General features: G+C 41.8%; 1 protein-coding gene across 2 annotated transcripts in view; it reads left to right on the top strand.

The window, feature by feature from the left end:
• The window catches only part of LAMA4 (laminin subunit alpha 4), a 143,530-nt gene that overhangs the window by 41,530 nt on the left and 76,958 nt on the right, over nucleotides 1-25,042 (top strand). The window contains exons 3-7 of one of the 2 annotated variants that reach the window (XM_060616434.3): nucleotides 3,922-4,046; nucleotides 9,147-9,227; nucleotides 19,316-19,530; nucleotides 21,452-21,547; nucleotides 23,325-23,476. In XM_060616434.3, the coding sequence (XP_060472417.3) occupies nucleotides 3,922-4,046; nucleotides 9,147-9,227; nucleotides 19,316-19,530; nucleotides 21,452-21,547; nucleotides 23,325-23,476 (669 nt within the window). The remainder of the gene's footprint in view (nucleotides 1-3,921; nucleotides 4,047-9,146; nucleotides 9,228-19,315; nucleotides 19,531-21,451; nucleotides 21,548-23,324; nucleotides 23,477-25,042) is intronic. The other variant, XM_060616436.3, reaches the window with a different exon arrangement.

Here is a 25,042-nt window from a genome sequence, read left to right as displayed (position 1 = left end):
ATCTTTAATTTTATATCATATGAGCCACTTGGGTCACTCTTCATTGCAGTAAAATGTACTGTCCTTTTATGCTAGATACTCAGGCTCAGGCCCAATGTTGAGCAACTAGCTAACAGTGTGACCTATAGTAGGTGTTTCTATTTAGACCCTTGCTTTTCAAAGTATAGGCTAGACCGTAGCACTAGCAATAATTGGGAGCTTGTTGGAAATGCAGACACTCAGGCATCCTGACACCCTAGACATCCTGAATCAGAATCTGCATTTTCACAAGATCCTCAGGGCATTGGTATGCACAGTGAAGTTTAAGAAGCGCTGATCTAGGGGGGCCTGAGTGGCTCAGATGGTTAAGCATCTGACTTTTGATTTTGGCTCAGGTGATGATCTCATGGTCTTGGGATTTAGCCCTGCATCAGGCTCCATGCTGTGAGCTTGGAGCCCACTTGGAATTCTCTTTCCCTCTCTCTTTGCCACTCCCCCACTTGAGTGCCCATGGTTGCTCGCTCTCTCTCTCTCTCTCTCAAAATAAATGAATAAACTTAAAAAAAAGAAGAAGAAGAAGCACTGATCTAGATAGAACAGAATTTCTCAAACTTTTTGGTCTCATGAGCTCTCTGCATTCATAAGAATTATTCAATTAACTAAAGGTCTTTTGTTTATGCAGATTGTATCTGTCCATAGTTACTGCATTTGACATTTAAAACTGAAAACTTTTCTCATATTTTCTTGTTAATTTATTTGAAAATTACAGTAATGAACCCATTGCAGGTTAACATAACTAATATGCTTTTATAGAATATAAACATATTTTACAAATTAAAAATATGGTTCATGTTTTGCTTAGGAGAAGGCAGCTGGATCTCATATCCGTGGTGATATCTCCATGTCATGTAGCCCCAGGAAAATTCTACCTTACAGCATGAGAAAATGAGAGTCCAAAAGATAAATAAAATCTTAATATTATTATGAGGATAGATTCGACCTCCCTGGATGTACTTTGAGAACCACAGATCTATATAGACTATAATCTTGCATAATGCATGTGACAAACCACATGAAGGCCAACCTGATCCCCTTAGGCTTCTTCCAACATTATGTTCGTTCTGCGGCCAAGTTATTGAGACAGCATTTCTCATGTGAAGAGTCACAGCTGGTGCCCAAATGCCATTCCTAACACTTATCCACTTATCTGCAATCAACTGTCTACGTGCAGCTTTCTTAACAACTGGCCAAAGATTCAGAGTGTTTTTTTCATTTTTAAGTGGGGTCAATTTTATTTAAAAAAATAAATTCCACCCCCCCCCCTCCACAACATATTTATTGTTGCCAGTTTTTCTTTTCGTTTTTTAAATGGCAGAGCTTTGAGGGTTAAAGGCATGTTTGCAATCCCAGAGTAAAAGGCTTCAGAGCTAGAAGAAACTTTACAGGCCATCTCATCTGGATTCTCATTTTACAGATAGGGAATACAGACACCAAAAGGTCAAGTGACTCGTTCAAAGTCCACCAGCTAGAACATGGAAGCAGTAGAAATCTTTGTCCTTGCTCCCAGTATCATTTCCAACAGTCTTCCAGAATGTACATTAATGCCTTTCAGGGAATTCCCTGATAAACCCGTTAAAAGAAGGCAGATGAGGAAAATCCGTGTTTGCACTCTGAGCATGTGAAGGTCAGAGAGATTTGGTGAGTTAGCCCTTGAGGATAATTGCTCCTTGTGGCTGCCATGGCAGAATTAGAGCCCTGACAAGAAGTCCAAAGCATCCATCAAGCCATAAGGGGACAGAAGGGAATCAGCTCATTGCAGCTTAATAGGCATTTCAGGCAGGAAGAATGACCTAACATTTTACAACAAGCCTGTTTTCTTCTGCACAGATGGGCTTCATCTGTCCAACAAGGACTCAGACAAAGTTGACCTCAGCCTATGAACAGACATGCCAGATTGCTTGTGCCTTAGATTCCTGGTAGTCGGGCAAGGCTCATTGGTGTTCCCTGGGATGTGAGTTTGCCAATTTTGAGCTCATTTGGGTACATGTTAATTTCTTTTATGTGCTCCAGACACTAATTCATTAATTCATGCTTTCCCACTTTTTCCTTCATTTTTTCCCCACAAATATTTACTAAAGGCTGACATAGTTCTGGAAACAGAATTAAGAAGTGGAGGACAAATATGTTAACAACAGTTGTCTTCACATCTTACTTTATTTTTCCAGTTTCTCATTAATCTGTCAGGCAGTCTGAACTGGCCTCTAAATTCTGTTCTTCTAACATAATTCTAATCAGGAGCCAAAGATTGCCCATTCCTAATGGCTGATCAAATGCCCAAAGAGTGTTCAACCGTGATAACCTGTTGCCTGCATTAGAACTCTGCCTTTTTGATTCAAAGTCCAAACTCTTAGTAAAATTCTATGATACCTACATAAAATGTAGTCATTTTATGACTCTTTTGGGAAAGGAGACTTTTGTCTAACATATTGGAGAAGTAGTATAATATGGGAACTAACAGCCTGGCCTCTGGAGCCAGATTGCCTGAGTCTGAATCTCACTTTTGCCTCCTTCTGTGTGACAATTTATTGGGCCATTTATTTCACCTCTCTGTGCCTCCCATCTCTTTGTATGTAAAATGGGGAAAAAATAGTAACTTACTTACTTTAGAATTATAGTAAGAATTAAATTCATTAATCCATATGAAATGTTTAGAGCAGGACTTCACTATTATTAGTCCATTTTGAGCTTCAACATAGAACACAATGACAAAAATAAAGAGCTTAGAGTTCACCTTACTACCGCTACTCCATCCTGCCTCCCTTAGGTTCTTCCATTGAGCATTATTTGAAAAAAGCTTTGTCTGTTGAAGATCTTGTGTACAGATGTTACCAAGGGAATGGACCAAACAGGAGGGTGTCTCTTTGATGACATTCTAATTCTAACAGCATAATTTTTCACGGAAAACACTATTCGACTTTTATACACTCTGGGGGATATAAAGCTGAAAATATCACAGTACTAATGCCATTGCCTTGTACAACCCAGTTCAGTCCTGTTGGAGAAATCTATGAGACTAGCATCACTGACTCTTTAGAGTACTAGGCAGAAATTAATCCATGAACTTGTCACTGCTGAGTTGACTCCAGTCTACTGAGTACGTCCTTCATTTGAGTTAGTAGCAGTACGGTACTGAGAGGCACAACGTGGGGGAAGGGCTGCTGAGGTTGGGAGCAAAGAATAACAGTACAGTGTGGGTAGTAGAAGGAGGGAAGGATCCGGGAGGGGACATCACAAGGAATTCCTGGAGGTTTCAAGGCCATGTACAGATCTTGAAAGATGAACAGGCATTATAAGCAGAAAAATCAGCCCATTTGGTGCTTTTCCTTCCATTCTCCTCACCACAAATGGAAAAATCATACAAATAAGCCGGCATAGTATTTCTTGTATGTCACTATCCAAGTCACCAACCCGTTAGCAGGGCATTCTTTACCTACCTTCTATTCCATCTATGGTTCCTTCTGACATATTTTGCCCATAAATCCTTAAATTGTTCCCATTGTCATGGGTAAACATCAGAGGGATTTTTTTTTCATTTCATATTCAATCCAAGTCAATAAACTGATGTTTCTCGCACAGAGTTTGATCCTTCTGATTATCATTTTGAACTGAAATGAGAAGCTGATGAGTTTCCCCTCTGCACACAAACTCTAAACTCCTCAGGCTGCTAGTGCACCCACAGAAGTTCAGGGTGAAGTCATCTGCCACTGTTCACACTTTCTAGCATTGACTGGAGCCAACATGCCTCCTTTGTCCTGACCATTTATTCAATCAGCCTGACATCCTCTTTGCTTTGAGTACTGTTTGGTTCCCACATATATTGTGTATAAAATTTCTTTCTCTTTTTTTTTTTTTTGTCAATTTTCCTTATCTTTTGCCTCACAGCACTGCCAGCGGAACACAACAGGAGAGCACTGTGAGAAATGTCTAGATGGTTATATCGGAGATTCCATCAGGGGAGCACCCCGGTTCTGCCAGCCATGTCCCTGTCCTTTGCCCCACATGGCCAAGTAAGTTCTGAGAGAAGATGTTCCCTTCTGCTGCTTATCCCCTTAATTATTTCTTTTTTATTTTTGCTCTATCCAAAGTTCTCAGGTTTTCCTGAGATCAACCATTTCTCTGATTCTCTGAAGCCAAGTGGGTGTCCTACAATCAGTTCACTTCTGACACTAACTACCTAGAGCTAATTAGCCCATAGATTAGGTCCCACTTCAGAAGCCAGCCACAAATAGGGTCCCTAGGCTACTTACATACCTACTCAGCTAACTATAAATTTAGGGGTTGCCTCAACACCCCCTCAGGCTCAATAATTCTCTACAATGACTCACACAACTCAGGGAAGTGCTGTACTTACGATTACAATTTTATTCCTAAAGGATATAACTGAAGCCAAATTGAAGAAATCCTTAGGACAAGGTGTGGAGGGGGAGATGGGAAGGAGCAGAGCTTCTGTGCATTTGCTGTCCAGGTACATCACCCTCCCAGAAAATGAATGTGTTCACCCAACCCAGGAGCTCCACAAACCTCATTTTTTTAAGAGCTTTATCAATGTTTCATTACATAGTCATGATTGATTAAATCATCAGTAATTAAAACTCAATCTTTATCCCCTCTCCCCTTCCCTGAGGTTGGGGGAAGTATGGGATTGAAAGTTCCAACCCTCTAATTAGTAGTTTTCTCCTCTGGTCAGATGCCCCCAGCCCATCCTGAATCTACTTAGGGGCCCATCAAGTGTCACCTCATTAGCATAAACTCAGGTAGGACTGAAAGGGGCTCATTCTGAATAACAAACAATAGTCTTATCACTCAGGAAATTCCAAGAGCTTTAGGAGCTCTGTGCCAGGAACAAGACAAAAACCAAATACATATTTTTTTCTTATACCACAAGTGGAAGGAGTAATGAACCTAGGTTCATATCCCTCTTTTGGCACAAAATAACTGTGGGATCTCAGGCAAGGTACTTTCTCCCTCTGTCTCACTTTCCATGGGATTTAGGGTCAGAGACTAGATTCAGATCATGGCTCCATTCATTGATTCCTTTTATCTGCTCTGATCTCATTTATTTTTTCCTCAGTTGGTGTAAGGATCTGCCTCATAGAGTTGGACAAGGATAACACATGTGGAACATTTGAGTTGGTGTTTTACATACAGAAAGCTGTATGTTAGCTGTTGGCTTTATTGAACACATACTTTGTACTTTTTTTTAACACTAACATTTTGCTCACTCTGTGCCAGGCAATGTTCTAACTGTTTAGATATAATAGTTAGCTGATAGATGTTGTAAAGATTAAATTAAACAATGCATATAAAATAACTCTTAAAAAGGCCTGAATGTCTGACACACACACACACACACACACACACACACACTTTCTTATAAAGAGAAAAAAGATGACATTTTTTTCTTAATTTTTTTCTTAATTGAACACCAACATCAACTAACATTTCACCTAAAAGCTTGTGATTTGTTCGAATCCTCTGATGAGTCTGACAGTCAGTGAAGAAGTCAGATGTTTTACAGCCCCATTTTTCCTTAGAAACCACTAACCTACTTCAAGCCTTACTTTGTGATTTTTCATGTCCCATGGTATCACTAATGTGTGCAGAATGGATAGTACTGAGAGGGAGAGTAGAAACCTCAAACATTAAATGTTCTGTTATTTTCACCCAAGTGTGTCCTGATTTATGAGCTCCCTTTGTCTCATATTCCTTAATTGTTCATTAATATTCTGCTCCCAAACATTAGTCTTAACCATATCTGATGAGCTGTTTCAGCATCCTGCTCTCTTGCCAAGCTGTAGTTATTTCGTTAAACACACCGATCTCCAACTTTGCAATAACAGATTCCCCTCATTGTTCCATGTAAACAAAGATCTATGTAGCCTCATCTGCTGAAAACAGGTTTGTAAGCTCTGAGCTGCAGTTTCCTTAGAAACTAAAAGATTAATTAGAAAGGCAATCCCAAGTGGTTCCTCTAAATTGTATTATCTGACTTTTGCACTCTTTGCCCTATTCACATGACGAGACTTTCTTATCTAAATTATGACATTAATGTCTTGAGATAAGAGACTTTTGGAACTTCATTCCAAAGGACTGATGGGCTGAGAAGTTTGTCTATATCCAATCAACAAATATTTATCACACACTTATTTATTACATGCCACTCATGTACTACTAGCCGCTGGTCACAGCGGTACACAAAACAGTCAAAAAGTCCTGCCTTCATTAAAATAGGTCAGAATACAGCAGCGTTTTGGGGTGCCTGGGTGGCTCAGTTGGTTGAGCGTCCAACTCTTGATTTCAGTTCCCATCATGATCTCAGGATTGTGATCTCATGGGCAGGAGATAGAGCCCCGGGTTAGGGATCCTTGCTGAGCAGGGATCCTTGCTGAGTTGGGGCGCTTTCTCCCTTTCTCTCTGCCCCTACCCCTTTCCTTCTTGTGCCCACTCTCTCTCTTTCTCTCTCTCTCAAAATACGTATTTAAAAAAAGATACAGCAACATTTTGAAGCTCCTGAAGCAAATGACCATTTACCATTTGAGCCAGGTTATCTGTATTTCAGCTGACCAGGAAGCTATCCCAAAGGCTCTTTCAAGTAAATAAAGCAGAACGTGCCAATTGGGTGATGAGCTTCCTGTCTTGGAGGAGGAAACAGTTGCTATCGAATCACCATTTCCATACATGTTCTTTGGATGTGTGAGCAGAGCCGGGTTCAAAGAGCAATTGACTAGCTTAGGGAATGTACCCAGCAGTTAGGTACACATTCACAGATATGAAAACTGAGACCTCTAAAGCACACCATTGAAGTTGAAAAGCCTGCTGAAAATCAGCCCAAAAGCAAAATTATATCCTCCCCCACCCCCATATAAGTAAAGACATTGTGTGAAGGTGTGGGGAAATTGTGGGAGACTTGCTTTCTCTGAGGTGGCAACAATTCAACTTCCTGGATCCCTTGTGCGGGAAAACTGACTACAAACAGGGAGGTGGGGATTGAGGGCTGGAGGGGGGTAATCTGTGGTCACAGGAGGACAAATTTGCCTGGATCCTATATGGTTCTAGCCTTTGATATGGCCTTACTAGAGATTTAGTTAACTAATCTCGGATACTAGTCAAATATCTCATCAAAAATTGAATATCCACTGCCCCTTTTAGCTTTTTAAAAAAATTCATATTGCTACTTTCTATAAAAATTAAAGTGCCAGAACTTTTATTTGAGCTCAAAAAGTCACCTAATAGAATCCAAATTACACTTTGCAAGATCTTCTAATTGAGCCTCCAGACCAGGATTTGGATTTCCAGTTACAATAGCCACATCAGAAAGCAAAGAAATTATGCTCAGGGGAGGTAAGTAAACAAATAGTGCTGAATCTATTTTTCTTTAGGGTTTCATAAAGGTTTCCAAGGACAAAGGCTCCCTTCCACTTGGAGAGGGCGCCATGGTTGTTAATGTGGGCTGAGAACGGCTCAGTGTTTTCATTTCCCTAGCCAGAAACAGACTTTACCCTAAGAAAAATATAAACAATTAATGCTGATAAAAAACAACAAAAAAGGAACTTAGTGGCTGGTGACTGCCTCTGAGTCTCCCTCCACTGAGACCAATGGTCATGCAGCTATTCCCAGGGACCATTTGCACAGAGTTCATTTATTTATTTTTGAGTTGGCCAGACACCACCCCCCCCCCCCCCCCCCCGCCCACCCCTGCCGTCTACCAGTAGCCACGGTAATGGCTCCAATTAAGGAAAATGTCATCTGTTTGAAACAGCAGGACATTAGCTAAAGGCAGACGACTCCAGACACCGGCAGATGCTTCAGTCCTTCAAGCCATGGGCAAGCTGCTGGGGGCAGGGGGTGGGGGGAAGGGTGATATCTTCAAAGAAACATGCGTGAGGGTTTGTCCATGCTCTGGACTCTTGACTGACAGTGTTTTTTGAAGTAGGCCGAAAAATAAGAACAAGCAAAATGAAGAATAAAAGCCAAAGAAATGTAATTTTATTGAAATGTTTTTAGCCAAACTGACAGAAAAAATAAATTGTGGATGTTGCCTTTCACTGACAAGTGTATATTGTTTTCTGACTGATTTTATAAATGTCTTCAAACAAAGCAAACACATCCATTTGCTTTCCTCCAAAGACCATTAGGGTAAAATTGCTAATGCATGCAGGAATGTGAGAACAGCAGGTCACACGCCATTGATAGCACAGTACCTAAGCCAAAATTAATTTAGAAGTCTTTAAAATTTTTCACACCCCCCTCAGATGGATGGATTCATGTGTCAATGTAAAATTTTCCAAACACGTGGTGAGTTATATTCTATTTCCCCCGCCTTAAGAGTTGAGCAATATGTTTATTGCTTTTCTGTCCTGTGTCCTAATTTGTATTATCTAAAAAACAAATAAACAAACAAGCAAACAAAAATAGTAATCGAGAGAAGGATTTCTATGGACACGAATCCTTTTCCTGTGGGTCCTATTTATTACTTGTGTAGTTGCTTTTTGACTTTGATCAAAACAGCCGGTCCCTGCCCCCTTAATTCTCAATCTTTAAGGTATGCAATGAAGAAAAGAAGGTTCAGTGGAGATTATAGAGTATAGTTTAGAAGTGGTTCATGACCCTGAAGAACTGAAGAGATCTAGTGCAGAAAAAAGGGAACAACTTTCAAATGTATACACAGAAAATGCTGAGAATAACAAGAAATTCTCGTAAATATCATAAAATAACTTGATTATTTTATTTTTGGCTTTAGAATATGTGTTTGAGACTTGCATTATATATATATATATATATATATATATATATATATATATATATATATATATTCTGGAAATTCCCACTGCTTCAAGTAAAAATAATTAAGTGCTTCTATGGCAAAATAAGTAAGTGGAAGTAAGTGGATCTGGGAAATGGTCTCACCAATGGATGGGCATCTTGGCATTTTTCTGTCTGGACTGCTGGTCTAAATTTTCCTGAAAGGAAGATTTGACTTAAATAAAACAAATGACCACACCCATTAGAATTTGACTGGACCAAAGTAGAGATAACCTAATTAAAAGTTAAGACAATCTTTTCAGTGATGTATGGAATCAACTTCTAATATTCTCTTGTATTTCTAGTTTTGCAGAATCCTGCTATAGAAAAAATGGAGCCGTTAGGTGTATTTGTAAAGAAAACTATGCTGGACCTAACTGTGAAAGGTAGGCTAATAAAATTCACTGTTTTCTGTGTGGGTCAAAGGAAACTTTCTGTTTTGGCACTCATCAGCTCTGCCAGAGCGTCTTAAGAGGAGGGAGTGAGGGATCGCATTTCAGAACTCCTGGGGGATGCCCCAGATAGAGCTATAATAATATGCTCCCTAGGAGAGCCTGGGTGGCTCAGTCAGTTAAGTGTCTGACTCTTCATTTCGGCTCAGGTCATGATCTCACAGTTTGTGGATATGAGCCTGAGTCTGGCTCTGTGCTGACAGTGTGGAGCCTCCTTGGGATTCTTCCTTTCTCCCTCTCTCTCTGCCCCTCCCACGCTCGTGCTCTCTCTGTCACTCTCAAAATAAATAAACTTAAAAAAAAAATGCTCCCTAAGGGTCCAGATCAGGACCACATCTCAGGATAAATGGTCAGGTGGAGAGGAAAAGTAGTATCTATATTTTGAAAAGATTCTTTAGATGGTTTTGGTAACACTCCTCTCTCTTCATCATTGAGAATCAGCAGTGTTAATAGAGAGGCTTTTTCCTCAGTAGGAAAAAAAAAAAAGTGAATCCTCTGTCAGTAAAGCAATACACTGAAAAAGCATGAACTTTTTAGTCTATTCTTTACACCGTCTCCTTCCCTGAAAAGTAAACAAATTTCGTGAGAGTTCGGATTTTCTGAATCCCTGTTGGTATTGACATCTAACACTCTTTTTTTTAAGTTGCTCTTGGCTTTGCTTAAATAAGAAGGACTTTGGTGACTAAAGTTGTGAGGCGTCCCACTGCATGGTTTCCTGGCAAGACATTTCCCCTTCTCCCCACCTGGAGGCTACTCAGTTTTCTCAAATAAAATGATTTTTGCTAAAAGAGTGTTACAGAGAGGGCTTCTTATTTTTAAGAGAAATGCCGGGGGGGTCTGGGTGGTTCAGTCTGTTGAGCGTCCAACTCTTGATTTCAGCTCAGGTCATGATCCCAGGGTCGTGGGATTGAACCCTGAGTCAGGCTCTGCACTGAGCATGAAGCCTGCTTAAGATTCTCTCTCTCTCTCTCTCTCTCTCTCTCTCTCTCTCTCTCTCTCTCTCCCCCTTTCTCTCTCTCTGCCCCTCTCGTGCTCTCTTTCAAATAAAAAAAAAAAAAAAAGAAATGTTATTAATGTCAGCCTCCCCATTGTCTTTAGGCAGCAAGATGATGTGGGAGGGAAGGACAGGGTACCTCTCAAACCTCTGGTCCAACATCGGCACATGCTCACCTCCCAGCAGCGTGCTCCGACTGCCCTGAGTACAGTTCACAAACCAGCCCAGGACTCAAAATGTAAACCTTAAATGATAAACCATCTTACTTCCTAAGAAATCACCTTCTACATCTCAAAGAGTAGTTCCGGAATTCTTTTTAAAAAGCCACAGTGTCTACAGTGCAGAGAAAATCTCTATACTTGGAGGGCATTACTATTATGATTATTAAATGTACAAATCATAGCTAATCCTCTTACTGAAGACTTTTTAAAGGTATTTTTTCTCTTTTTTGCTACGAGGGAAGATGGAAAGTCAAAGCTGATGGCGCATGTGGATTTTATACCTCGGGAGGAACAAATAGACATTTGGTTAATTAATGTTTGTGACACACTCCGTATTTTCTTACTTAGGGGTTCGGGAATATGAGGCACCTGGTTTGGTTTGCTCACTTTCTGGCTCAGAGAGGACTGTTAATCAGCCAGGGATGGAACTTTGTCCCCTCAGTGTCTGAGGTAAAACTCTGTTTAGTCTGACAGAGATCGAGCAGTATTACCAGCTAATGGGTGTTCGCTGGCCCCTGGGATGGCCTTAAATAGAGCCATGCTGACCAAATGCAAGCCCTCCCAGAAGTGAAGAAATCTCTGTGCCTCAGGGCTCGGTCCTGCAAAGTTGCACAGGGGTGCAGATAGAGGTTCTGTCAGCCAGGGTAGGGGGCCTGCATGGACAGGACAGCATGCCCTCCTCAGAAGTAGGAGTGTAGATGATAAGTCTCCCGATGCACATTGGAGGCTCCTGGACCTGTAAGTCTTGGTTAGATCCGGTGCCTCTCCTGGATCTGGAATGGTTGGATCAAGGAGAGAGCACTAGTTGTCAAATATTGAGGAGATGTAGCTTTGGCCTGGCTGAGTTTGTCTCTCAGCGCGAGCCCTTTGGGATCCTCCTGAGGGAGTTATTTGAGCTCTAAGTGTCCATTTCCACATCTCCAGAATGGAGAAAATGAAAATGTCCACCTCCTAGGACTGTTGTGAGGTGATACTGTGACGTTATTGGTATGGGACATGGCACTTAAGAGATGCTCAATAAAAATTACCTGGTGACTGTAGGAGTCATGGTGGCCATTGTCCAGTTTCCCCCACCAGCATAATGTGTGCCTGGGAACAAGCTGGCTCATTCTCCTGAATCTCAGTTTCCTTAGCCAGAAATGATAGATTTGAACTAGGTAAGTGCCCTTTGTTGATTGTCCACTGTGTCCTTGCTTTACATTCTTCACCTCTTAGCCTCACAACCACCCTGAGAGCAGGTGCTATTTTGTCATTCTGCAGATGAGGAAACTGAGGCTAAGGGAGGTGATAGGCCCGGTCTAAAGTCACAACACTGCTAAGTGGGGGCACCAGGACCCGCACAGTTTGGCTTACAAATCTGGATTCTTTCTCTATGCCAATACTGTTTTTCCCAATTGTCTTTGTAAGGTCTTCCACTTTATTTTATTTTTTTAGTTTATTTATTTATTTATTTTCAGAGAGACACTGAAAGCACATATGAGAGGGGTAGGGGCAGAGAGAGAGAGAATCCCAAGCAGGCTGCAGAGCCCAACACAGAGCTCAATCGATCTCACAAATCATGAGATCATGACCAGAGCTGAAATAAAGAGTCAAACGCTTAACCAACTGAGCCACACAGGTGCCCCAAAGGTCTCCTACATTAAACTTTGACAATTAATGAATTAGATGAGTCTCTGATATTCAGGAGAAGCACAGTTAACCTGCTTCCCTTTAACAGGAGGCTGCAGCAACAAATGTGCTGGAAATAAGTGCCCCTTCAAAGGCCTTTCATCTGCATTGGGGGACAATCACTCTGAGCAACTTTCTCTGTTTTGCCTCCTCTCTCCTGTCCACCTTTCCTTACACCCTGCTCTTTTAAGGAGAGTGGATGCAGGCCTTTTACACCAAAATTGACTTTTTACACCAAAAATCCGGGGGACTCTTCCTCAAAATGGAAGCAACCATACAGCAGATTGGTGGATGGGACAGGGACGTGATAACAAGCAAGACATGGTCTCTTGTCCTCAGTGAAAATCAAGGCTAGAGCAGGAGACAAACCCAAACACCATTCATCACAAGGCAGAAGAAAGGAAATGCCAAATAGAAGGACAAGCAAAGGCTCCTCAAGAGGGCAGTGGAAGGAGTGATCTCTTTCCCACAGAGAGGGCTGGGTCATTGGGAAGGGAGAAGTCTTCACTGCTTTGGCTTTGTGTTTGACCCTGGGACTGAGGGGGGTGTTTTGTTTTGAGTTTAACAGTCAAGTTGTTAAATTGTCCCAGTTTAGCTTCATCTAATCTATATTTTCAATGTATTTATGAACTTGGACCTAACCACGAGGCGTTTTCAAAATATGCTGCTGACTTGTATGGATGTCTATCTATTTCAAACACTAGGTGTTTCTGTACTTAGAGATCATTTAATCAAGGGATGGTTTTCAAATGTGACTGTATATAAGATCCCCTGGAAACCTTGGATTCCATCCCCAAATCCCATCCATGCCCCACAGAAAAAGAACCTGTATGGGTGAGGCCTGGATACCTATTTTTTTTGACTCTGCTGGGTTCTCATGCCAATCCTCTCACTGCCTGCGAACTACTGCCCCACCTCTTATCCCACACCTGCATTATATAAAACACTGTTTCTCAAACTATAGCTCAAGAACCCCTGGTGTCCTCAGAAATATTTGTGGGGTTCATGAGGACTCAGTGAATATTTTCTTAATTCGGTGTTTAATTTCCGTGATAATCTCGAGGAAAAAGTTACTCGAAACATGTTCTGGACTTTCTGTAGAACCACTTTGTAATAAAGGGAAATCTGCCTCAGAGCTGAGGAGAAAATAACAGCCGGGGGTGTGTCAGTGACACATGACAGACAATTGGAGGCCAAATGGCATGACATCAAAACAAACTGAGCCGTCACATAACACATGGCAGGGCATAGATGTTGAGCTCACACAATCCTCTGTCACGCCATGTTGCAAGGAGCCATTCAGCTGCAACAAGACAACACCATCCATCGTCTTGGTTAATTGGTTTCATAGTTTGTGTTTTATCGTAAAATTTATTTTGGTTTTTAAGATGTATAAGAGCCATAGTTATAAGGAGTTTCTCTACCTTGTATTATGTTTGAACTATTTAAAGATTTAAACATAACTTAAATGAACACTAGCAGAGGTATTCTGGGAAAATCTTTTGCCTTCCACAGGGACCCACACTGCATTTAAGTTTGAGAAACATTGGTCCAAAGCATAAAACACGAACCTCTTACTGTACCATGCAACACAGCTCTAATACACTTGTTTTTACAATGAGGTCCATGTTTTAAGCCTGCCCTGGCCCCGGGCTGGCTCTTTCCCAACGTCTTCCTCCCACCTCACACTTTAACTTCCACCTGTGGGAGCCGCTGCTCCCCAAATCCACCAGACCAACTGTAGAGCTCACCACATTGTGTTGCATTTAGATGACGACTGTGACGATAAAAATAATACATTTATTGAATGCTTATTGTGTGCCAGAAAGTGTTGTAAGCACTTTGCATACAATGACACACTTAAACCTAAAAAAAAATCCTAGAAGATACCGTTTTCATCCTTATTTATAGAGGGAGAAAGTAAGACACAGAGAAGATAAGCCACATGCTCGAAATCACACATTTGGGTTTTCTTTTTCAGTCTCTACTATTAAACTATGAGCTTCTCAGCAGAAGTGGCATCTCATTCATTTCTCTACGACTCTTCCCCCATCACAGTATCTGGAACGTTGTAGGCACTCAGTTATATTTGTTTAAGTAATACCTTTTGTTTTAAAATGAAAAAACAATACCGGTACTTTTAATGTTCCTTTAAAAAGGCACCTGTAGTGATGAGAGTGAGTCATTTCATGTCCTGTTTGATCTCCTACTCTTCCTCGTGCCAGGAAAATGGAAGAGGGTAACACAGAATTGAGTGAGTTAAGACACTGCCCTCTGGCTGAAGAGAGGTTGCAAATGGAAGTTACCATGTGATGCAAATGAGTATAAAATGTGCAAGCCTCATAGCCAGCAATTTTGCAATTTTCATTTTCATCCCAGTGTGACTTTCCCTCTGCTCTATATAGTACATTTGAAAAGACGAGAAGCCTGAGACACAGAGCCTTGAGACCTAGTCCGAGGTCCCACAATTGGTTAGTGGTAAACCCAAAACAAAACCCAAGAGCCTTGATGTTCAATCCCAAGTTTTCAGGTATGGGCCACAATCCCAAGTTTTCAGGTATGGGCCACCTGGGTGGCTCACGTGATTAAGCGTCCGACTCTGGATTTTGGCTCAGGTTATGTGTGTTCTCGAGATCAAACCCCAAGTCAGGTTTTGCACTAAAACCTGCTCGGGATTCCCTCTCTCCCTCTCTCTCTCTGCCCCTCCCCTGCTCATGCACTTTCTATCTCTAAAAATCAATTAGTAAACTTAAAAAAATGTAGATGATCCCAATACCTCAGTATTCCACATTGTCCCCCATGGTAGCTTTAATTGTATTCCTTCATCCATTCAATTTTGCAGTGGAGTGAGAGACATACTAAGATAGTATGAGGACTTATCATGTGGATCTTATTGCTTAAGGATCAGGAGAGAAGAATGGACCAAATTCAAGCAAATCCAAGGGGACCCTAGAGCCCTAACAGGAGAGGCTGAATATAGTATCAACAGATATAATAATGATGACAGTGATGATGCTGATAATGGCCTTGATGATAAAAAGGAAGAATAAGGGTGCCCGGATAGCTCATTCAATTAAGTGTCTGACTCTCGATCTCTGCTAAAGTCATGATCTCATTGTTCATGAGATTGAGTCTGGCACAGAGCCTGTCAGCATAGAGCCTGCTTGGGATTCTCTCTCTCCCTCTCTCCCCCTGCCCCCCAAAATAAATCAACTTATTTTTAAGTTAAAAATAAGTTGATTTATTTTGGAGAGAGAGAGACAGACAGACAAAGCATGACTAGGGGAGGGGCAGAGAGACAAGGAGACACAGAATCTGAAGCAGGCTCCAAGCTTTGAGCTGTCAGCACAGAGCCTGACACAGGGCTCAAACTCACGAACCTCAAGATCATGACCTGAGCCAAAGTCGGACACTTAACTGATTGAGCCACCCAGGTGCCCCAATAAATAAACTTTAAAAAAAAAGAGAGAAGAAGAATAAAGAAGAGGAGAAAGAAAAGAAAGCCAGCATTTATTGAGTTTGGGATTCCAGGGTTTAGTCTTATTCTTTCTGCAGGCACTATGTTTTTTCAAACTCACCCTCTGTTATCTACATAGAATTCTTCTATGACTCCCTCCTCTCTACCTTACTCCACTTCTGGATTCTTATCCTGTGACCTTGAGTGGGTTACTTACATTTTCCTAGCCTTGTTTATCAATGTTTCATAGAGAAGTAGAAAGCATTTATATGGCATCTACTATGTAACGGGCTCTTTTTTTTTTTCAGCATTTAATTTAATACCAATGACAGCTATAGAATGGCATCCCTCCCAGAAAGACTACTGTGCCACCTGGGAGTTTGGCACACTTGGTAAAGGTATTCAGTGACAGTTGTATGGCCCTAGTAAGAGAAGCAAAGGAGAAAGAGGAGAGGAGAGAAAAAGAGCTCCAAAAATTCCCAACACAATAGGTCTTGGTCAAAGTCTTTTTTTTTTTCTCCTAAAACATATTTCTTTGTTTTCTATTTTGCCTAAATACTGTGATCACTAACTGAAATGACAATGTTCATATGCCACTGTTCTCTCATTTACACTGTAAATGTATCAGCCCATTTTCCATGAGTGAATCAAGTCATTAATAAAGCTAGAAATGAGATTATGGGAGAAAAAAAAAATAGAACCAGACTACGGGGTACAAGGCTCCAGTGCTGACTCTAATTCCAATTGCTGGTCCTTTTGAACCTTTGTTATTTGTTATTTGAGGGCAGGAATTGGATGCATTGATAGCATTTGATTATTCAATTATTATAATTGCTAATCAATTAGCTAATTCATTTAATATCAGACTTGTGGGGGGAAAGGGTATTACGCTTGGAGTCCCATCATAGGGTTGAGCCCTGCAGTAATGAACAAATTATTTAGCTTCTCCACACTCCAGTTTCCTTGTCTATGAAAGTAAGGGGTTGTAGAGTGCTATAGGAAGAAACCTTTGCATGACTATTCTATAAAATCTGTAGGGTTAAAGTTTGGACTATGACTTCAGAATTGCATCTGAACCTACCACCAAAAGATGTTCTTGAAACTCAAAGTAGGTTTCCACTGTGATTGAGCTTCTGACTTACAGAACAGAGAATTCGGTTTTTCTCTCGTGGAAGACCAAGAGACAACCTATGGAGATCAAATACAATGGAATTCAACAGAGAAAAGAAAGTCAGTGTCATCTGACTTCTGTGAGCTTGGGCAAGGTCCCACACCCAGAGCTCACGATTCCCTACGGTACATTGAGGTGCCAGGTCTGAGTCCCATTTCAGTGGGACCAAGAGTCTAATACTCTCTGGTGAACTGCAGCAAAGGATAGAAATTCAATCCAGCCATGTGTTCCAAAGAGGGATGATTTGTGCTGGCTTGGGAACCAGAGAACCTGTAAATCAAAGGTGCAAAGACATGAGTATGAATAACAAAACTTACTGAACATTTCCTCTTAGGGGGGTGTCGCTCTGTGGGTTGTGTGGCGCTTGCATTCATTCTTATCTTTTTCGTAGACCTTGATTTCTAGAGTTTATGATTTTATGCATAATTATGCTCGATTTGTTTCCTGTTCTTTCAGGGCACGGGCTGTGTGTTTTTCCTCTTCCTGTCTCTCCACGCCTTACATAAAATAGACATGAATTGTCCCTCTGTTGGGTGAATTCATTCATCCACTTATAGCAGCAGCAGTGTGGTCCAGGGTGGAGTGAAGGAAAGAACATCAGGGTCAGAAGGTCTGGGTCTTGTGCTGTGAATTCCTTGCTATATGAGCCTGGAAAAGCAAAGTAGCCTCTCAGCCTCAGAATGCCAGGCCTGTGTGGCCTACCTCCCGGGTGTGTGCGGTAACTAAACTCACCTCGGTGAAACCATGAGGTACGGTGCAAGTAAAGGGCATAAAGATTGAACGTACGCCATCATTACAACTACACCAAAAAACTGAGACATAAAGCTTGGAAGAATATGTGCAAAATATCGGACAGTGATTTTGTTAGGATCGTAGGATTACAGGTGATTTTTTTTTTCCTTTCTCTGTTTTTCAAATGTTTTGAATCATGAAAGCCTTTTAAAAAGGTAGTGTCTTGTTATTATTGGCCAGGTCTTCCTGATTTCCTTGGAAAGTCCTCCCCCGCTCTCCTCTCCAAAGCCAACGCCCAGCCCAGGCTCTCCACACCCCAGCCTGGTCTCCCCATTCCAGCCCGCAATCCACCCTGCATCTGGAGCCAACACCGGCTTCCCCCACCTCTGCTTTCATCACAGATACCTCCATCTGCTCCTTTCTTTTTCTCGCTCACATCAGAACCCACTCCTGCACCTGACCTTCAGCTCCATGAAGGGGTGACCACACATTCTTTCCAGCCACTCCCAAAGCATCTTCAGCCCCAGTTAGCCAGTCTTGACACTAGTTTAAGGTCACAGCAAAGAGCAGCCTATGGCCAGCCAGAAAACGTGTAGTTTGGCTCATACGGTATTCTTACAAAGTTTGAGCCAAACTTTCAAAATTGTATGTTCACATAAAAATCCACACTTCAGCTTTTCTCTTTAAAAATAGAAAGATCTAGCAACACAGTTCCCTCAAGGCTACAATCTAGAAACAGCTGACAGGAGCTGAGTAGCAGCTACCCCTTGGATGGAGCCTGCAGTCCCACTACTCACAAACAGGGCCTCCTCTGCTGGCCCGTGAGGCACCTTTGGGAAAAGTAGAGAAGGCATTTCTTCTTCTGAGTAGAAGCAGCTCCGCCCAGAGGGCACAGCTTGGCAAGGCCAGCAAAGGCTAGATGGATTTTGGCCTCTACTCTCCAACTGAGCTGGGGTCTGTCCTTAAGGGCCCCGCTGGCATGACCATAGGCACTAGCTCTGCCCTCACAACGAATGCAGTTAGGTGCCTGGTCTCTATAGGCTTACATACCTAAAATGCCCACAAAAATGGCCATCTGGGCTCCAATTTCATTTATGTGTGGTACTCTCAGCCCTGCTCTCTGCTTTATCTTCACATTGCCTTCCTGCCATCACAAGATGGCTGCCAGCTGAGTGCTACCTGCCTCTATGTTCACCTGTGGATAGAGAGAATGCCTTCCCACAACCCTCAGCTAAAAGCCCTGAGCTGTAATACTCCGACTAGATCACTCCTGAGCCAACTTGTCTTGGCCAACACAATGCCAGGCACTAACTGGCTCAGGTTTAGGTTATCCGAACAATTCGTTATGGCAAGGCAGATGGTGATTTATACCAGTGTTTCTCAATAAAGGTATTATTAACATTTTGGCCAGGATAATTCTTAGCTGTGCCCCAGTGGTACATCTCTTGCAGTACATTTAGCATATCTTATACCATTCGGTCATATACCAGCCATGCACCCCAATCATTAGGGTGATGAAAAATGCCCACACACTGATCATATCTGGACATTCCTGCATCTGGGGGTCTGATTATACTAAATGGGCTTCAATCCAATAGGGAAGAGAAGAATGGTTCCTTAAAAACAAAGTCTGGTCCTATTAAGAAGCTGCGATAAAGGGAATGAATTCCAGGCGAGCAATCCACATATATTCACTACACTGTCTTCTAGGTAGGAAAGAAGATAAAAGACAAGAAAAACTATGGCTGCTAAATTTTTAACCTGTGATTTCTCCTCTAGATGTGCCCCGGGTTACTATGGAAACCCCTTGCTGATGGGAAGCACCTGTAAGAAATGTGACTGCAGTGGAAATTCAGATCCCAACCTGATCTTTGAAGATTGTGACGAGGTCACCGGCCAGTGTAGGAATTGCCTACGCAACACCACGGGATTCAAGTGTGAACGCTGTGCCCCTGGCTACTATGGGGATGCCAGGGTCGCCAAGAACTGCGCAGGTACAGCACATACACCGAATTCAGATGGATCGATGTTGGGAAAATATTGCAAGTGTCCCACTGTCACTTTTCCAGGACACTGTGCACTCTTAGGAATGTGCATCCCATACTCACCAGGGTAGATATTATCAAGGCTACTGGTGTACCTTAGCTCATGGGTAGATTAAACCATGAGACACTCACACAAGTGAACTTTTGCCTTATATTCTTCCAATTTTTATCAAAGGAGTAAGTCAGACTTTCATGGATTACCTATCACCAGAATTCTGAATGAAAAGTTACAAGATTTACATCAGTTTTCTTATTCTGGAAGCTGGACATAGCTTTAAGAAGTAAAACTGACTTCTTAGTGAAACAGATTAGCAAGCCAAGGGTACAGTTTAGTCATCCCCCAAGTTCCTCAAATTGTCAGAGTAAATATTGCAGATATAGTATAAGAAATCTTCCTGCTTAAACTGCAGTTAGACTGAAATGCACAAATTTCGTTCATGATTTCTCTAATCAATTTGCTGCATAGAGTGAAACTCTTCAGAAATAAAAGTGAATTGACTTCCTTTAGGAACAAAGGAAGGTTGAGAGTATTTCTTACTCTGTGACTTTGAGAGGAAAGAGGGCGAGGCACAGGCCTTGTGCTCTTGTGGCGTGCTTCTTCTAGAATCCCCTTACCGAAACAGATTCCCACCTGCAAAGATTTTAAGAAAAGTCTAAAGTTGAGAAGAAGACACATATGATCTGCAGCACTCACAGTAAAAGTAAACGTGTCTATAAGAAAGCGAGGTGCACAGAGGCATGAAACCAGAAATGACAGAAGCAAGAGAGGAGTTCTGTGTCCAGTCAGACTAAAGAGAGAAAGCAGGCATCAGAAAGGATGTTGGCAAAATCCAAGCCTTAGACATTGATGTTCTGATTCTCAAAAGATTTTTTCAGACTTCTGTTAAACTACATAGATGCAGATCACTCTTAGAAAAGATGGTGATGTTAGAAGCAGCAAAGCATGATCTTGCTGAATTGTTTAACAAATCTACATTTTGTGGAACATTAAACAGCTGAAATGTAATAAATGCATGTTCCCCCTTGAAGCTAATTTTTTATGATTATTCTGTAAAGACAGTTAAGAGGTGGGGGAGAATTTACAACACTATTCCAGCTTATTGCCAGCATAGATAGCTTAGGAAATCCTTTTCAAATATTACAAATTGATTCCTACTGAGCAACTCAGTGGAAAATGAACAGCCTGATGAGATTAGGGTTTTGCTTTTGTTTTTTTTCCAAAAGGCGTTTTCGAAAATCATCAGTAGATTAATAGTGGGCTCTCAGGTCTTCTAAATTCATGTAAATATGCTCCTAATTCTTTCCACGACATTATTCCTAGCCATCCCACTGATGGAGGTTTGGAGTCAGACTTGCCAAGGGTCAAGCACTGTGGGAGCCAAGAATCGCTCTTGAGCCTCCTCCCTCCCTCCCTCTGGGCTGCTCCTCCCTCACACCTGGCAATGATCAACCCTGGAGTTGGATTAAACTGGAGAATCAGTCTGCGATGAAAGGAGGGCTCTCAGATTCCAGCTGAATGATGGGTTCCAGGATCGTTTTGTACTTTGTGAAATTTACCAGGATCTTTTTGGACTGAAGCAATTGCACAGTCATGTCAGCATCCCAGAAAGTGGGGAAAAGAGTCCTAGAAAATTCAGATTTACTTTTGCCCCAGGGCCACCTTTGAAAATCTCACCAGGCTGGGCTTTACCGGGTGAGGGGAATAATCTCTAGTTCATGGATTCTACATGGTGGTAAGGAAGAATATAATTACTTCCCTTTGGAAGAACTGTATACTGATAGCCAGTATTTCTAGAAACCAGGAAAACGTTGCCATATTTTAAGCATTTTAAGAAACAAAGCCCTAACCTCTTGTTTTTGTTTCCCACAGTGTGCAATTGTGGGGGAGGCCCATGTGACAGCGTAACCGGAGAGTGCTTGGAAGAAGGTTTTGAACCCCCTACAGGCATGGACTGCCCAACCATAAGTAAAAATAACAGTACATGATTGACTAACCCCACTCTCTCTAATATGCTGCAGGTGTAGGATTAGGAAAAGCTATGCAATAGCCTCTCTAGAAACTGCCTAAGTCCCACTCCCAGCTTTAACCCTGTCTGTGCCTCCACCAAATAAACCCTGAGCGAAAGATATTCAACGCTCTGCTTGATTCCAATTGGCAAATGGGTGACTTACATTTAAGCAGCTCTGTTTTAGAAAACTTATTTTATGAAGCCCTTAAATTCAGCATCTTACCCAGTGGGTAAAGGCAGACAATTCACAGAACAGAAACACAAGCAGAAACACAGGCAGAAACACAATTCCCAGTGACCGAGTTCATTTTGGCTCCCTTTTCTATATTATCTCTTCAAGTCCTCAGATAGTGAGGTAGACAATGCTTTACGACACTAGGGAAACCAAGACACTAAGAGATTTGAGTGGCTTTTCCCAAATCACTCCAAAACTGAAGTGGCACCAGAAATAAAATATTCCCATCTTATAGAATGGAACTGTCATCTTACTTTCCTGGATTTCTCTGTCATTACTTTCATTCAAATCAGCAGTCCTCATGGTGCAGGAACCTGCTGAAACACTTCGAAACAAATGCCCAGAGATGGTCTTAATGACTTCTCAACCATCCTTCAAGCGCTTAGTCTAGAAAAACTGATTCTTAGAATGATTTAAAGAAGCTTTGCCTTAGAAAGCCTTTGATCAAAATGGCTGCCCAGCTGCCTCATGGCTGGCTGGGGAGTTATTCCTGTAAGATAGCCTATCAGTAAGATCATGTTAAACTTCAAATAACAAATTAACACATTAACAACTATTAACCCTTTAGTCTTCATTTATTGGTTCCTTAGAAAAGGGGACAATCTGGGGGAAAGATAATTGGGAACAGAAAAGTTTCAAAATGAGGTCAAGACAGGTTTCCAAGAATGGTCGGCTGTCCTTCTGAGTGTGCCACAAGGGGGCGCTGGGCCTCCGGGGGTGACGACGCAGTGGGAGGAACTCCAATTCCAACTGCAAGGAGCAGAAACTGCGGCGTCTTCACTGGTGGGCACTAAGCAGAAGCCCAAAGCCTGATAGGAAGAGAGCCATCTCAGAGGGCTGTCCCACCACTAAGCAAAAGTGGAGGGAGTGCTTCTCCTTACCCACCCATCTTGCAAATGGTCTTGCCCTTTTAAGCTTCCTTTCTTTCAGTTCAGGGGTTAGAGAGTCCAGATTAGCCTCCTTCCCTGTCGCATGTGTTGTTTTGTTGTTTTAAGTGGGGATCGTGCCTGATGCACAGTTTGAGTCATCTTAGACTCTCGTCTGCTTTGAGTGTAAGGACTGGTTCGGTGATCCAGAACAGCTCCTCAGGGCACAAAGATAAAAATAATATCTATTTATTTGTTTGTTTGTTTATTTTTTGAGACAGAGAGAGACAGAGCACAAGCGGGGGAGGGGCACAGAGAGAGGGAGACAGAGAATCCAAAGCAGGCTCCAGGCTCCGAGCTGTCAGCACAGAGAGCCCACCGCGGGGCTTGAACCCACGGACCGTGAGATCATGGCCTGAGCCGAAGTCGGACGCCCAACCGACTGAGCCACCCAGGCACCCCTAAGATAAAAATAATATTGGGTGTTGTATGGCAACCAATTTGACAATAAATTTCAGATTAAAATAATAATAATAATATTAACAGAGGAAGTACACATAATGATCTACTAGCGCACATGCTTCCTGGCTGACTCTCAGTTTTAAAGAAATAACACGTCCATTTTATCTCCAGGCTGTGATAAGTGCATCTGGGATCTGATCGATGACCTTCGGTTAGCGGCACTCTCTATTGAAGAAAGCAAATCGAGTCTGTTGAGCGTATCATCCGGAGCCGCTGCTCATAGGCACGTGAATGAACTCAACTCCACCATCTACCTCCTCAAAGTATGCAGCCATGTTGTACCTTCAGCTGTATCTCATGCTGGCTTTGCACGATCTGTCCTAGAACTCCTATCTCCTCTATCATCTGAGTCCCATGGCTGTCATTACAGATGGATTGTTAGATTAGGAAATTATGAAACGTTGATTATAACCATGAACTTCAACCTAAACCAAAGACTGCCATCTATAAAAGAAGTTAAGGTGTTAAATAAAATAACTAAAACAAGGAGTATCTATCTACCAAACTATTGAGGGAAGGAAAACACTCTTACTTCTTTGGTAAGCTGTACATTGATCGTTCAGGTCCTTCCCACAAGCTTACCGTTACCTTAGCCTCAATTTGCCATGTTTTGGGGAGTTTCTCTAGAAACCTCTCTCCTGCTCTCTCCCTCCCACCCTTACCTTTCCTTCTTACAGACACACAGTCTCTCTCATTTTCCCACACTCACACACACACTGGAGCACACAGACATACACGCCCTGGCTCTCCTCATAGGTCCAGTGGTTAATATCTGATAAACAGTTAAAGGCTGACAACAGTCAAAAACAGTAGATTATAACAGTGCTTATACAGCTAAACTTCAAGAGGTATTTTTCCCTTCTAAATCATCGGCTTCTATCACAACCAACAGACGTTTTTTGAAACAATGATAATTAACCGAAAGAAGAATAGAATTAATGCCAGCACACATTTTTACTGTTTGTCAACTTAGCATAATGATTAAGAGCATAAACTTTGAAACCAGATTGGTTGCATTCAAATCCCAGCTCTCACCCTTACTAGTTACGTGACCTTGGGCAAGTTATTTTAACCTCTTAGTTCTCCAGTTTTCTCAACTGAGGATAATTATCACGCCCATCTTATGGGTTGTTGCGAGAATTCAGCAAGCGATATATGTAGAGTAGAGCACCATAGAAAGTGCTCATCACACTGGGTGGTGTATGGAAACCAATTTGACAGTAAATTTCATATATTAAAAAATAAAAAATTAAAAATTAAAATAAAATAAAATAAAATAAAATTATTTCATCACTACAAAAAAAAAAAAAAAGAAAGTGCTCATCACTCTACTTTTTAGAGGTGCAAATAGATGGCATCCACAGCAATTGGCCAAATATGCAAACTGTAGAGCAAACCAAAAATCACAACATTGTAGAGCTGGATGGACTCTTAGTGAGCATCCTATTCCAAACTTAGCAATCGTTCCTGTCCAAACTCATCTGTTTGGACACATGCAGGCAGTACTTCTCCGAGGAGTCACCCAGACACAGGCCTCATGATACCGCCTGAACTCTCTTTCCTCAACAGCACAACATCAAGATAGGTATGATGATAACGGACAGGACAGGACGCCTGTGCCAGGATCGAAAGGCTTTCTCCAAAGTAGTCCAAGGAAAGCTACATTGGACCAAACTCCACAAAAATGGGAGAGAAAGGGAAAGTGGTCCAAAATAAAGAGAATCCCTCTCCTTGCACTAAAAAGAAGAAAGAGAATTTCCAAACTCCATTTTACATTACATTGATCCTTATGGCTTGATCATTTCCTCCAAGGTCTGCCAAAATGGAAA

The sequence above is a fragment of the Panthera onca genome, chromosome B2, assembly GCF_046562875.1.
Source record: "Panthera onca isolate mPanOnc1 chromosome B2, mPanOnc1 haplotype 2, whole genome shotgun sequence".
NCBI classification, from domain to species: Eukaryota; Metazoa; Chordata; class Mammalia; order Carnivora; family Felidae; genus Panthera; species Panthera onca.
This window is presented reverse-complemented; position numbering and strand designations above follow the sequence as displayed.